Source organism: Halichoerus grypus, chromosome 6, assembly GCF_964656455.1.
Source record: "Halichoerus grypus chromosome 6, mHalGry1.hap1.1, whole genome shotgun sequence".
Classification (NCBI taxonomy): domain Eukaryota; kingdom Metazoa; phylum Chordata; class Mammalia; order Carnivora; family Phocidae; genus Halichoerus; species Halichoerus grypus.
Genome location: NC_135717.1, coordinates 116,560,560 through 116,575,276, shown reverse-complemented (window position 1 = coordinate 116,575,276; position 14,717 = coordinate 116,560,560). Strand labels below are relative to the sequence as shown.

Below are 14,717 nucleotides of genomic sequence, written 5' to 3'. Positions count from 1 at the left end.
TAGGTTGTTTCATAATACTGTGTTCTTTTTCTTTGAAGGACCGTTATATATGTGTATGCGTATACATAAACTAAACTGTAAGCTGTCTGAGAGCAGGAACTGTATCTCCTTGGTTATTTCTTTTACTACTTTTCTCCTAGTGCTTAGAACATATTGCTTGAATGAAAATTCAGCTGTTCTAAACTGGAGAAAGGGAGATGCAGAATAGTACGTATAGGGGTGCCTGGGTGCCTCAGTCGGTTGAGCACTGGACTCTTGTTTTTGGGTCAGGTCACAATCTCAGGGTCCTGGGATCAAGCCCTGTGTTGGGCTCCATGCTCAGCGGGAGTCTGCTTGAGGTTCTCTACCTCTCCCTCTGCCCCTCCCCCACTAAAATAAATAAGTCTTTAAAAAAAAGGATAGTATTAAAAAAAAAGACTAGTATGTATAATATTATCCCATATTTTTATTTTAAAGATTTTATTTATTTGACAGAGAGAGAGACAGCGAGAGAGGGAACACAAGCAGGGGGAGTGGGAGAGGGAGAAGCAGGCTTCCCGCTGAGCAGGGAGCCCGATGTGGGGCTCGATCCCAGGACCCTAGGACCACGACCTGAGCTGAAGGCAGACGCCTAATGACTGAGCCACCCAGGTGCCCCCCCATATTTGTTATTTTTATTTTTTTTAATTTTTATTTTTTTTATTTTTTTACTTTTTTAAGATTTTTTTTTTTAATTTGTTTATTTGACAGAGAGATAGCACAAGTAGGCAGAGCAGCAGGCAGAGGGAAAGGGAGAAGCAGGCTCTCCGCTGAGCAGGGAGCCCGATGTGGGGCTCGATCCCAGGACCCTGGGATCATGACCTGAGCCGAAGGCAGCTGCTTAACCGACTGAGCCACCCAGGCGCCCCCATATTTGTTATTTTTAAAAAATTTGTGTATTTTGGATGTTAATCCCTTATCAGATATATGATTCGCGAATATTTTCTTTCATTCCATGGATTGCCATTTCACTCTGTTGATGGTTTCCTTTGATGCACAGACTTTGTTAAAGTTGAGTTTGTTTACTTTTTCTATTGTTGCCTATGCTTTTATTCCAAGAAATCATTGCCAAAGTCAATGTCATGAAGCTTGGTCTCTATTTTCTTCTAAGAGTTTTATAGTTTTAGTTCTTATACTTAGGTCTTTAATCCGTTTTGACTTAATTTTGCACATGGTGTTAGGTAAGGGTCCAACTTCATTTTTTTTTACAATTAATGCTATGACAAATAATCTAACATAAAAGCCATTTTTGCTTGTGTGAATATATCTATAGGACAAATTCTGAAACAAAATTGATGAATCACAACATTTGTGCTTTTGTGATTTTTGTAAAATTGACAAAATGCCTTCCATAGATGTTTTATTAATTTACCCTCAGTATATTAGCTTTTTTTTTTTTAGATCTTATTTATTTGTCAGATAGAGAGCACAAGCAGGGAGAGTGGCAGGCAGAGGGAGAAGCAAGCTCCCTGCTGAGCAAGGAGCCTGATGCAGGACTTGATCCCAGGACCCTGGGATCATGACCCAAGCTGAAGGCAGATGCTTAACCAACTGAGCCACCCAGGTATCTCAGTATATTAGCTTTAAAAAAAAAATCTTTTCCTACTTCATAGGTAAAGAATTTTAGTGTTGTTTGAATTTTCATTTTGAAATTGAACATCTTTTTTGTTTAAGAGCCATTTGATATCCTTTTTGTGAACTGTATGTTTGTATCTGGGCCAATTTTTTACTAAGTTGTTTGTGGTTTTCTTATTGCTTTATAAGAGTTCTTTTTAATTTAGGAAAATTAGCCTTTGGTCTGTAATATAAGTTGCAAGGTATCTTTCCAGCATGTCACTTGCCCATTATCTTCCATAACCTATTTATGGTCAGTGAAATACCAGAGATTTTTGGAAGTCTTTCACCCGGGGCGCCTGGGTGGCTCAGTCGTTAAGCGTCTGCCTTTGGCTCAGGTCATGATCTCGGGGTCCTGGGATCGAGCCCCACATCGGGCTCCCTGCTCGGTGGGAAGCCTGCTTCTCCCTCTTCCACTCCCCCTGCCTGTGTTCCCTCTCTTGCTGTGTCTCTCTCTGTCAAATAAATAAGTAAAAAATCTTTAAAAAAAAAAAAAAAGGACGTCTTTCACCCTACTTTATTAGAAAGCTCTGCTTAGTTGCAGAGTGATTCCCAGCCTGGTGAATGAGACGCTTATTAATATCTGATTGTTAAAATTTAAACAGTGACAGAACTGGAAGAGACCTTAGAAATCTTCTCACATAGTCATTTAATTTCATAGATGAGGCCCAAGTAAATGGAGTCATATAACCCAGGTTACATAGCAGGTAAGCAGTGGTGGCACCCTTGTTGAGAAGCCTTTGACTATATTTGAAATATATGTATGCCAGAACCAGGGCATTTTTCTGGCCTTCGTTTTGAATAAGGTTATTCTATTTAACACACTAAGAAAGTTCTGAACTTATGAAGGTATTTTTGAATTGCAAGTTGGTTTTGGTAGAGGCATGGGCCCTTCCCCATTCTGCTTTTTATCTTTTTCTTTCTCCAAATGTCTTGTGAATTCAGAACTTCTACCTTAAGATAGAGAACAAATGGCCCTCTTCTAGGGTAGGATTGGTGCTGAGTTGTAGGCATATAGGCTCAAGGAGAGTCATGGGGTGGGGATTCTCTGGGTGATGGCCCTTTCCCTGCTTGACTCAGAGGCACTAAGGAAGCCAGGTGAAGGTTATTCTGGGTGGTCTGGGGATTTGCTGCAGTCTAGACCTCCCAGCCCATCTTTAGCTTCAAATGGAGAAAACCTGATCCCCCCTGAAAACCTCTGGGACTTCAGTTGTTTCTCAGGGATCTTCTGATCCAAGTAATAAAAATGATAAAAGTAATAATAAAATTAAAATAATTAAATCATACATGCCAGGCGCCTGGGTGGCTCAGTCGTTAAGCGTCTGCCTTCGGCTCAGGTCCTGATCCCAGGGTTCTGGGATCGAGCCCCACATCGGGCTCCTGCTCAGCGGGAAGCCTGCTTCTCCCTCTCTCACTCCCCCTGCTTATGTTCCCTCTCTCGCTGTCTCTCTCTCTGTCAAAAAATAAAATAAAATCTTTAAAAAAAAATAAATCATACATGCCTGTTTATCAGATCTAAGATGCCATCCACTGTAGCCTTGCCATTATTTTATGCGTCACTAAGAAAAAATGCTGCCAATTAAAAGGACCGATGCTTGCTTAGCACATAAACTTTTCTCATGTATCACCCTTATACATACCTAACACGGTAAAATAGTTTTTCTTTAAATACCAAATCATAGTGTAATTTCTTTAAAGACATTTTAAGTGGCATTTAAAACGTGCAATACCATCAAATACATTGAGCTAAAGTGACAATACCAACAACTTAGATTAAATTCACACATGACCAGGCAGTATGACTACCTCTCCATCATTTGGCAAGAATTAAAAGATTTCAGAGGCATTAGTGTGGGGGAAATGTGCATCCTCGGATCAATGCAATGTTATATCCTTTGACTAATTCCAAAGCATTTTTACACATGTGATCTCAATCTTCACAGCAACCTGGAAAGTAGACATATAAAGCCATTTTCTAGATAAAGAAACTGAGACTTGCCAGAGATCATAGTTAATGAGTGATTAAAGTAGGACTTAAACCCCAGACTTTCTGCTCTACCTAGTTATTTCCCAGCATTTGACTTCCTCGCCTTGGACCTTTCCAATAGACCAGATCAGATGACTGGAACAATGCCGGAAGTGAGAGCCACTCTGATTTTGTGTTTCTTCTGATAGAGTTGATTAAAGACACTTGCTGGCAGAAATATGTAGGCAGAAGTGGTTTTCTTAAAGGTTTAAAAAGTAAAAATATAAATTTAATTTGAGGACATTCTCTTTCTCCCCCTCTTCTCTGAAGGTACCAGAAAGCAGCTGAAGAAGCAAACATGGAAAAGAGGAGAAGTGTAAGTATTGAGAAGCCCCAGGGCCTGTGGAGCTTCCCGAGTGGAGCCTGTGTGGCCCAGCCACCTGCAGCCTCCATGGGGCTTGGGCTCCATGTCAGCTGAGCTGGGCATGGGTGTCAGCTGCTCTGATTTGTGCGCCATTTACTCAGGAGAATGTGGCTCGGGTGCAAGGAATCTTATTTTTCCACCGAAGCTCTCCTCTTGAACCCTTTCTTTCTTCCCTGAGTTGAGTGAAAGATAGAAGGCCAAGTGCTTTGCCTGAGGTTAGTAAAATGGCTTACTACTTCTGCTCACGTTAGAATACAGGGTCCCCTAGGCTTCAGCCCTTGTTCCAAACCAAACAACCAGAATTTCTATATTTCTGCATTTAAATGATAGCAGCTGTGCAGCTGTTGTCATCCCCTGGGTTCTTTGTTTAAAGCACACTTCTTGACCCACTCTAGTTAGCAAATTTCTCAGCTGCAGGATCCGTCGAAGGCTAAAACCTTAGAACAAGCTCTCTGCTCGTAACCATTCTGTACTCTCCCCGCTGGCTAGCCTCCAGCTGGGCTGGAGAGTGTATTTCTTTTGAAATCTTACTTGATTTAATCTTATGAGGGAAAAAAACTCACATATTTGGGTAAGAATTATTTAGTTTGACTGGCATTGCAAAAATCTCCTCCTGGCAGTTTTTAGTACCCAACCTATTTAAATTAGTACATAACATGCCCCTGTCAATTTGTTCTCTCTAAGGGGGTAATGCTGACCAGGTCTTTGGCTTAATTGTCCTATAATTAAAAAATGGATCCCCTCTGGCACACTGTAAGCAAAAGCTACCATCATTTCACTCAAAGGTTGGTTTCTTTTCTTTCCTCCTCCTCTCTGTCCTGCCTGTGATTTTTCCCCTGCCTCCTTTCCTCCTTTCTTCTTTCATTTATTCATTTAGCAAGTATTCACAGATCACCTACAATGTGCCAAGCACCGTTTTAGGCACGAAGACAGACTACATTTTGGCCATCATGGAGTTTACATGATAGTGGGACAGGTGAACAATAAAGAAATTGTGTCAGTGATTAGTGCTAAGAAACAATGTAAAGCAGGTAAGAGGGATAGAATGTAGGGTGGTCCAGAAAAGCCTCAGAAAAGCCTCTGATGAGGGGACATTGGAGCAGAGATCTGAGGATATGAACCAGGGAGAAGAATGATTCAGGTGGAAGGAAGAGCATATGCAAATGCCCTGAGGCAGGTACATTCTTAATGTGTTTGAGGAGTAGGAAAAGCAAAGTCATAGAGAGCCACTGTGAGGACCTGGGCTTTAACTCTAATCACATGGGCGCCTTTGGAGGGTTTGTGTGCAAAGGAGTGATGTGATCTGACTTAAATTTTAAAAAGAGGAGGAAGAGACTATAGGGACAATGGCAGAAACATGGAGACAAATTACAAGACAATTTCAGTGTTTAGGCAAGAGATGATAATGGATTGGACTGGAGTAGTAGCTATATAGATGATGAGAAGTGGTCAGGATTTATACTGAAAGTAGATAAAGAGAAGAACCGTGAATGGCAACAGTGGTTTGTGCTCAAACACCTGGAAAAATGCCATTAATTGAAATGGAGAAGACTGTAGTAAAAGCAGGTTTAGAGAAGGGACATGGTAGCAGCTCAGTTTGGAGCATGTTAAATATGAAATGCCTTAAAGACATCCAAGTAGAGATGTTATATAAGAACTTGTACATATAAATCTGGAACTGGAAGAGATGCGGGCTAGTGATAAGATGTGTGTGTATCAAAGATCAGTGGTATTTAAAGACATGAGATGTATGAGATCACTTAGGGAGTGAATATAGATAGAAGAGAAGAGGTCTGAGGCCTGAGCTCAGGAGCACCTCGATTCAAAGTTAGAGAGATAAGAAGAAACCAGCAAAAGAGACTGGGCAGGAGCAACTGGTGAAACAGCAGTAGAAACAAGAGAATGGGTGCCGGAAGCCAAGTGAAGAAAATGCTTCTAAAAGGAGAGTTATTAGCAGAGTCAAACACACAGAGAAGCTGGGAACTGACCATTGGATTTGGCAAGATGAAGGTCATTGGTCATCTTGTGCTGTTTGGGAGTGGTGGGATAAAGGCCTGACTGGAGTAGGTTCAAGACAGTGTAGATAGATTTCTACGAGTGCAGACAAACATTTACGGAGCATCTCTTAGGTGCCAGGAGCTGAAGACACAAAGAGAATAAGATGTGGTCCTTGCCTTCGAGGGACTGTTTAGAGTTTGGAAAATAGAGTTTATAATCCCAGCGCAATTCGTACCATGTAGAGAAATACTTGTGGTGCTGGGGGAGAATTTAGGAGGAACTCATAACCTGGACTATGCCATGTCGAGGAAGGCTTCCCAGAAGTGGTACCTGACTAAATCCAAAGGAGAGGTAGGAATTAACTAAGCAAAGGAGGCAAAGAAGTGGCAGAGGAAGTGACACATGCACAGCACAAAGACATGAGAACAGGCACATTTGATGTTTGAAAAGATAATTGTCACATTCACCAAGATGGAGGACTCAGGAAAAGAAACAGATTAAAGGGTGAAGGGTAAAAAGAGGAGAAAGGAGACTTCAGCCTTAGACAAGGATGAGTTTAAGATGCCTATAGGATACCCAAGTGGAATTCCAGGTAAGGAGAGAGATCTACCTAGAGTTATAGGGTATGAGTCCTCAATAGGCAACTGGTGGGTAAAACCAGAAGGTAGATGACATCATCTACAGGGAATAGGTAAGTGAGCAAAGAGGACCTAAGATGGAACCTTGAGGGACCCCAGCATGTGGGGCAGGGGGAAGGGGGAACAGAGGAAGAGAAACCCGTAAAGAAGATTGAGGGGGCGCCTGGGTGGCTCAGTTGGTTAAGCGACTGCCTTCGGCTCAGGTCATGATCCTGGAGTCCCGGGATCGAGTCCCACATCGGGCTCCCTGCTCAGCGGAGAGTCTGCTTCTCCCTCTGACCCTCCTCCCTCTCATGCTCTCTCTCATTCTCTCTCTCAAATAAATAAATAAAATCTTTAAAAAAAAAAAAAAAAGAAGATTGAGGAGTGGCCAAAGAAATGGGAAGAAATCTAGAAAAAAAGGGGTTTCTCACAGTAACCATGAAAGGAAGGAATTTTTAGAAGGGGGGGTGGTCAGTAGTGTCAAATGCTATAGAGATACCAAATAAAATAAAGCAGAAGTGTCCATTGCATTTGCCAGTTGAGGTGAAAGGATATGAACAGGTAATTAAAGAAGAAACAATACACATATGAAAAAATGCTTAGCCTCATTAATAATAAAAAAATGTAAAGTAACCATGAGATATAAGTTGTAATCTAAACAGTTGGCAGATTTTTTTATTAGCTAATATTCAGTATGTGAGGAAATACGAACTCTCATACACTGGTAGTGATAGTATAGTAACCATACTATACTGTTCTGGATCTTGCTTTTAAACACATAATGTGCTTTTTGATATCTTCCCGTGTAAATATATATATTTATAATATCTAAAAAATATATGTAGTATATATATATAAGGGGGAAAAAGTTGAGAGTGTATGCACCAAACTGATGGCAGTGGGTATCTTGATGGGAACGGGTAGGGAAGTCAAATAGGGAAAATTAGAGTATATATTCAAGGCATGTATACATTCCTATATTGATTGTGACTTTTCTTCCCCCCAGTAAGTTTTGTAATTACTTTTTTTTTTTTTTTTTTTTTAAGACTGAGAGTGACTGGAGTGGGGCGGGGGGTGAAGGGCAGAGGGAGAGGAAGAGAGAGAATCTCAAGCAGGCTCCATGCCCAGCGCAAGGCCTGACTCTGGGCTCAGTCCCACAACCCTGAGATCATGACCTGAGCCGAAATCAAGAGTCAGACGCTTAACGGACTGAGCTACCCAGGCACCCCTTTTATTACTTTTGTAATTGAGAAAATAGTAAGTTAAAAATAAGATAATAAAATGAAAATGTTAAAGAGGTAATGGGTGATCTTGACTAGAGCTACTTCAGAAATGTTCGGGTGGTAGAGTTAGCATGAATGGAGAGCGAGCAAGTGGAAACAGCAAATACAGACAGTGCTTTCAAGACCCTTAACTATAAAATGCAAGAGACAGCAATAGCTAGAGGAACATACGAAGTTGAGGGAGTGTTACTTTTTTTTTTTAGCAAACTTTTTATTTTGAAATAATTTCGGATTGACAGTAGAGTTCTTAAGATAGTACAGTTCCATGTATCTCCACCTACCTCCCCCTAATGTTAACATCTTGCATAACTCTCAAACATTTATCAAAACTAAGAAATTAACTGGTGCAATGCTGTTAACTAAACTATAGAATTTATTCAGATCCACCATTTTTTCCACTAATGACAGAGGGTTGCTTTTAACATCCACCAGAAGCCTGAATTGTCTCCTGAAGAACAGGGAGAAATATCCATATAAATTTATAGAAATGACTGACCAGGGGGCTCCTGGGTGGCTCACTTTGTTAAGTGACTGCCTTGGGCTCAGGTCATGATCCCAGGGTCCTGGGATTGAGCCCCGCATCGGGCTCCCTGCTCCTCGGGGAGCCTGCTTCTCCCTCTCCCTCTGCCTGCTGTTCCCCCTGCTTGTGCTCTCTCTCTCTCTCTGTCAAATAAATAAATAAAATCTTAAAAAAAAAAAAAAGTGACCAGATGAAATACTACATTCTGCCATGGAAAGCAAGTTAGAGAAACATTCAGAAGCAAGTGGGTACATTTATTCCTTCAGTAAATAGTGGGATCAGGTTACATGATAGCCTAGTTTTCCAGAAATTTACTTTTCCCTTTTTCTTCCTCTTCCACTTATATCTAGGAAACAGAAACACAGACCATTAATACTGCCATCAGTTATATTTTCATGTTCCTTTCAAGCATGCAACATGCCACTTCTTGAAATCTGTACAATTTGGGCACTCATCTCCATAATGACTGGCTACCACTTTTCTGAGAAGCTCTTCCCTTCCTCGGGGGCTGTACATCCCGGTAGTCCATGTTTGCAGCTGCGCTGCTGTCTCCTACCCAACATCCTCAGCTTTTAAGATGAAGATACCCCTGCCAAGATTTCAGCACTTAAGCTCATTTGACCCAGCCTCTACATTTTAATGGTGGAATAACGGAGACCCAAAGAGAGGAAAGAACTTATCCACGGTCATACATCTCAGATGGACAGTGCTGGGACACATCCCAACTCCAAGTTAAATGCTCCTGCAGAAAAGACATAGTGTTGCATTTCCAGGTTGTATCTAATCTGGATTCAGGAAGCCAGTTATGGTCCAGAGGCAAATCTGCCAAGATTCCCAGCCTTGCTGGGAAGAATAAACAGTGTGCTGGATGTCACGCTTGAGAGAGGAGGCTGTGGTTGTGTACCAACCAATGGGGCCCTTGAAAACTTGCAGCCTCCATGACTTCCCATGCCTCTTCTAGGAAAATACTTGGGAAAAAGTTAAAACCAACTAGAATTTCACCTTATTGTGTGCCCTACACCCCTACTCTGGAACAGTGGAGACTATAGAGAGAATAGAAAGAGCAGTAAGAGACTGTAACCCAAGTTCAGGATTTGAGAAATGACTGGGTACTGTGGTTGATCATCATGAGGTGTGGCTGGAGGAGTAGGGAGGCCTACCCACTTAATATTAATTGTCACCACTTACTGGGTGCCTATTTATGTCAAATACTGCACTACATGCTTTAATATAGGCACATCTGTTCTCCACAATAGCCAAGTATGGTAGGTTCCAGAAATTAAACTTGCCCAAGGTCACTTGTCTGGGTGGGGCTGGAGTAGACTAGTAACACATGTTCATTGTAGAAAATAGAAGTGGCTTGTAATCCCTTCTCCAATGATAACCCAGGCCATCTCAATATAATACTCTTGCCACTTTGCGGTCCAAACTGCTTTTAGCTATTGCTTTGGTTCTGTACCTTCTTGCTTCTTTTCCTTCCCCAGAAGGACTGGAATCACTGCTTCTTCCCCATTTTTCTCTCCTTGGGTCCTAAAGCCCTGCACGCTGGCACTGCCTGGGGATGCTGCCAGGAGTGATTGCAGGGTGTGGGGCCTTTCATGCTGTCAGGCTGGACAGCCCTTTTTGTCCCCACTTAAACACTTTTGAACGTGTACCCTTAAGAACTCTCTTTAATAAAAGAGCACACTTACTCCTTGTTACAATGCCCCCTAAGGGATTTCCTCCACCCAGGCCCTTTTTGGGTCACTGCCGGTACTCCATTCCACAGATCCCTCTCTTCCTGGTCATCACAAGTAAAGTAGAAATGATCATTTTCCAGCTGCTTATAGTAACATCAGAACGTTTTAATATTCTGTAGATTTTTGTGATAGGAAGATGATGTATATAGTTCTATTTTTTATTCATTTGTGTTAATAATGTATACACATTTATTGTAAAAAGGAAGAAAAAAAAATGTAGATGCACATAATCCATGATCCAAAGGTAACGTTAACATCCTGATGTCTTTTCTTCCAGACTACTTTTCTGTGTTTATAAATATACATTTGTATTATAAGATGGGATTATGTGGTCTTAAAATTTTTTTTTAAGATTTTATTTATTTGTCAGAGAGAGATAGAACACAAGAAGGGGGAGTGGCAGCAGAGAGAGAAGCAGGCCCCCTGCTGAGCAGGGAACCCGATGCCGATGCGGGCCTCCATCCCAGGACTCCGGGATCATGGCCCGAGCCGAAGGCAGACGCTTCACCAACTGAGCCACCCAGGCATCCCTGTGGTCTTAAAGTTTGCTTTTTTCCCCTCAAAAGTATCTTATGAGCATCTTTCCATGTCAATATACTTCAATCACACGATTACTGAGAAAAGTAGTGTCCAGTTACCAAGGCAAAATGCCACTTAGAGTGTCAGGGCTCCTGTTTAGGCTGGGCAAGGGCAGGGCAGGTGCAGTTGGAGACCCAGATGACTCATCCATTGTGTGGCAGGAGGCAGCATCCAGCAAAGCATGCTGCCAGCGATAAGACGGCACCAGCGTCCAGAGCAGTTTAAGTCTTCTTTTCCAGCAAGAAGACTTTTCATGCTTCTTGTATCTCTGATCCATTCATCCTTCCACCAGTGAATCATCTTGTCAGTAAAGATTTAAACACTAAAATCAAGCAGTTGTCCTCTGTAAGTTTTTTTTTTTTCAGACCTTGGTGCTATGTATTGAGAAGAGTAATAGGGTGAGAGACTTAATTCCCAATATAGCTGCTAATCCTGTTTAATTCCCGGAAGTCTTTCAGTCCTAGGTGGTTTGTCCTTTCTTTCTTAGTTGAAAGACGGGTGAGTCACAGACCACAGGAACGGAGGGCTCGAAGGTATTGGAATTCGTGGCTTGTTGGGAGTTGGTGCTGCTCAGCTTATTTATAGGAACGCTTTCAGAGTATGGGACATTGAATTTTACTTCATCAAGCATGTTTCCTCTGTTACTGTAGAACAGTAGTGGCAGGTTCCAGGTTGTTTGCGATCATATATGTATAAATTAATTCTGTTTTGACCCAGGTGAAAGTGACCTCTCTTAGATGTGTAAATGTGTGTCCTTCAATCAAGAAAGTGGGTGGTAGTGTTTTCATATGAAGCCTGGATATTTTTCTACCAGAGGATCTGTGAAATAGTAAATTTTCTGATAACTGAGAATTTACACATGGACAAACGTGTGTAGAGAAGAGCAGAAGAAAAAAAGAGGATTAGGTTCTTATGTAAAAATAAAATTTGTTCATATGCATGTAGATTATGGCAGGTATGATAAGATATCATTTATGCAAATACATGTGAAAGTCTGGTGAGTTCTCTAAATTTCTACAAATACTTTCAATCCTTGATGATACTATCCACAATTATGGTATTGTATAGTTTCAGCTATACTGTGTCTTTGTAATATTTAAAAGAAAAAAAACCCCAGCAGGATTCCCCATGTAATTTTGTGGTATGTAATGATGAACTTGTATTAATGCATATTTTGCGGTGTTTAAAGTACCTAGTATTTTGCTTCCTCTTTCTTGTTTTCCTTATTAATCTTTGGATAAAAATCCCTTGTCTCCAATGTAACTATCATTAGATCTGGGCTCTCTTTTCTCCTCATTTTGTCCTTATAAGGCTATCCTGTTTTATCACTTCCTGCTTCAGCTCCTGACTTTTTCTCTCTTCCCCTCTCCCCGGGTGGATGCTTTCTCCATGTGGCAGGGCTGTAACTGTTCACAGCTGTCTGAAACGCCCGTGGACCAGGAGCAGCTTAGAGTTTTAACTTTCATTTTACAAAGAACAACATGTTTGAATGTTTCAACAGGCAAGTTATAACTGGCACTTACTTCTTGCTCTTCTAGAACACTGAAAATATCCCCCAGCACTGCAGGAGGGGTATCCTGACTGTGTTAAAGAAGAAGTGGGAGAACCCAGCCCTGGGAACAGAGTCTCACACAGACTCCCTGCGAAACGGCAGCGCTGAGGTCAGACACGGAGGCAACCATCCTGCCAGTGAAGTGGCTAGAAGCTCTGCCCCTGAGGCCGAAGCTGACCAGGAAGAAAGAGTCCACCCCAGACCTAGACTCGGATCACCTTCTGAAGCCCTTACTCAGTGGCCGAATCTCCTCATTGAGGGCAGCGAGCGTCTTAAAGACCACTCGAAAGAAAGTAAAAAAATGGAAAATTGTCTAGGAGAATCCAGGCATGAAGTAGGAAAACCTGAAATCAGTGAAAACACAGAAGCCACAAACAAAATAGAGAAATACAATGTTCCGCTGAACAGGCTTAAGATGATGTTTGAGAAAGGTGAACCAACTCAAACCAAGGTAAGGACTGGGCCGGTGGCAGGCTTGAGAAAGCCGATTCAAGTGATTAAACAAAGCTGTTTTTCTGATCTAGACAGTTTGAGTGGTGGCCAGTATGTCTTTTGATTCAAAATTAAATGAATTAACGAGAAGTCTCGAATTATTTACACAGATGCTAAGATTTTGCGGATCTGTGACCCAGTTCCACGTGAAATCAAGCACACACTGGGATTCAGGTTAATATCTAGAAATGAAGAGTTTGGTGCCGATTAGATTTTGTGTTTTTATACGCTTGCCCTTTTAATTTGTCTTCCTGTGCCTTTTGTCATTTGTAGCTTTGGGGGGTGGGATTACTGCTGAATCTCTCTCTGCTTGGACACAGCTGCAGGCTGAGTATTAAGGCCAGAGTTTAACATTAAGACTGAGGCTTAGTTGTCTCTTTGCTAGCTGACTCCTTCTCTTCTCCACTTCCTCATCTGTGCCGTCCAACAAATGTTTTCTATCAGCTAAAATCCTCTCCCAGGAAAAATCAGTGAGGATAGCCAGATTAGCTGTAGCCTTCAGGAGTTTTGACTTGCAAATGCTCAGGGTTGCATTTTCGTACAACTGCTAATGAAATTTGATCCTTCGTGTGGATTGCAGACCGGGTACCCAGAGGGAATTACTTAACTAGAAAATGAGTTACATATGCTGGTGACTTATAACACAATCCAGGGGCGGCAGAACTGGTAAATTTTTCCAGTTTTCTCATACTTTCCTGCGTATCTGGCTTTGTACATGGGGATGGTTTGTTACAACAGTCATTATAATGAAATAAACAGATCTGACAGGAAGCAAAGCCATCATTTTCTCTAGATTCCATCTAGATGGGAAAGCTGAAATTTTTTAAGCTAAATATTTGGCCCAAATCCCTGCATGTGTGAAGTAATGGTATAAGACCTTCTTTCTGAGAGAAAAATTTGATAACTCGTCCTATAATCTTCAGTTATGTTTGACGTGACTTAGTTTATCTCTTTCCGTAAGTTGCAGTGGCTGGAGCTTTCCAGCCTAGAAAAGTCCTTGGGTGTTTAAAGGATCATCTATTTTGAGGATGTAGTAAGAATTTGTAAAGGTTTGCAAACCTAGAACCCTTTCCTGTGCATGAGTTTTAGCTCTATTTTAACATTGAAACCAGTTGGCAAAAGATGTAACCACAAAGCAGTTTTATGACTTTCCTTAAAACTCTCATCCCTCTCAATTTTTAGTCCTCTAGGCCTGCCAACTCCCTCTTTATCCTTTATGGTCTTAATAAAAAAAATTTTTTTAGGTTTTTTTTTTTTTTTAATTTAAATGGGAAGAAGAATTTTAAGTGGAAGGGAAAAAATGTCAGAAATCCTAAATAGAGAGGAAGGGGTTTTGTTGTGACTCAAAGCACCATTGTAAGCCTCCTCCTCAGAGACCCTGTTAGGGGCAGGACGGCTGATGTCATGCCAGCACACACAATGTCGATTCAGTGCAAAAGCCTGGTGCATGTCGAAACTGGCCTAAGGTAGGAAATGACTGGGATTGCAGCAAACAAAAATGCTGATTATGTGTAAGGATCTGGTGAGAGACTTTTTTCTCATAAATGTCTGGCGAGAGATGGGTCAGAACAAGCCTATCACTTTGTGGCTGGTCAGAGTAGAGAAAGACTCCTCATATAAAGAAAGATCCTTCTAGATCTCTAATAGCACAGGGCAGGCAGCCTGATTGTTAATGGTATAGGAAGATGGGGGGGTGGAGGGGGGGTGTCTAAGATTGACCTGGGCTTTTTTAGGTGCCCTTTAAAACTTCCTGATTAAATAGTCATTTGTCACTTAATGGACTGCTTGGTAAAACAGAACTGCCCTTGGTTTTATAGCTGTTTCTAAATAACCATCCTTTATCCATGTTAGAAACATGAATAGTTTACTTTAAAATAGTTTTGTCTAATATTTTCAAAAAATATTTAAAAAA

At 41.4% G+C, this 14,717-nt stretch overlaps 1 protein-coding gene across 2 annotated transcripts in view; it reads left to right on the top strand.

Moving 5' to 3' along the window:
• LIMA1 (LIM domain and actin binding 1) overlaps positions 1–14,717 on the top strand; it is a 91,771-nt gene that overhangs the window by 44,065 nt on the left and 32,989 nt on the right. For both annotated transcript variants that reach the window (XM_036098930.2, XM_036098929.2), the window contains exons 3-4: positions 3,929–3,974; positions 12,300–12,764. In XM_036098930.2, the coding sequence (XP_035954823.2) occupies positions 3,929–3,974; positions 12,300–12,764 (511 nt within the window). The remainder of the gene's footprint in view (positions 1–3,928; positions 3,975–12,299; positions 12,765–14,717) is intronic.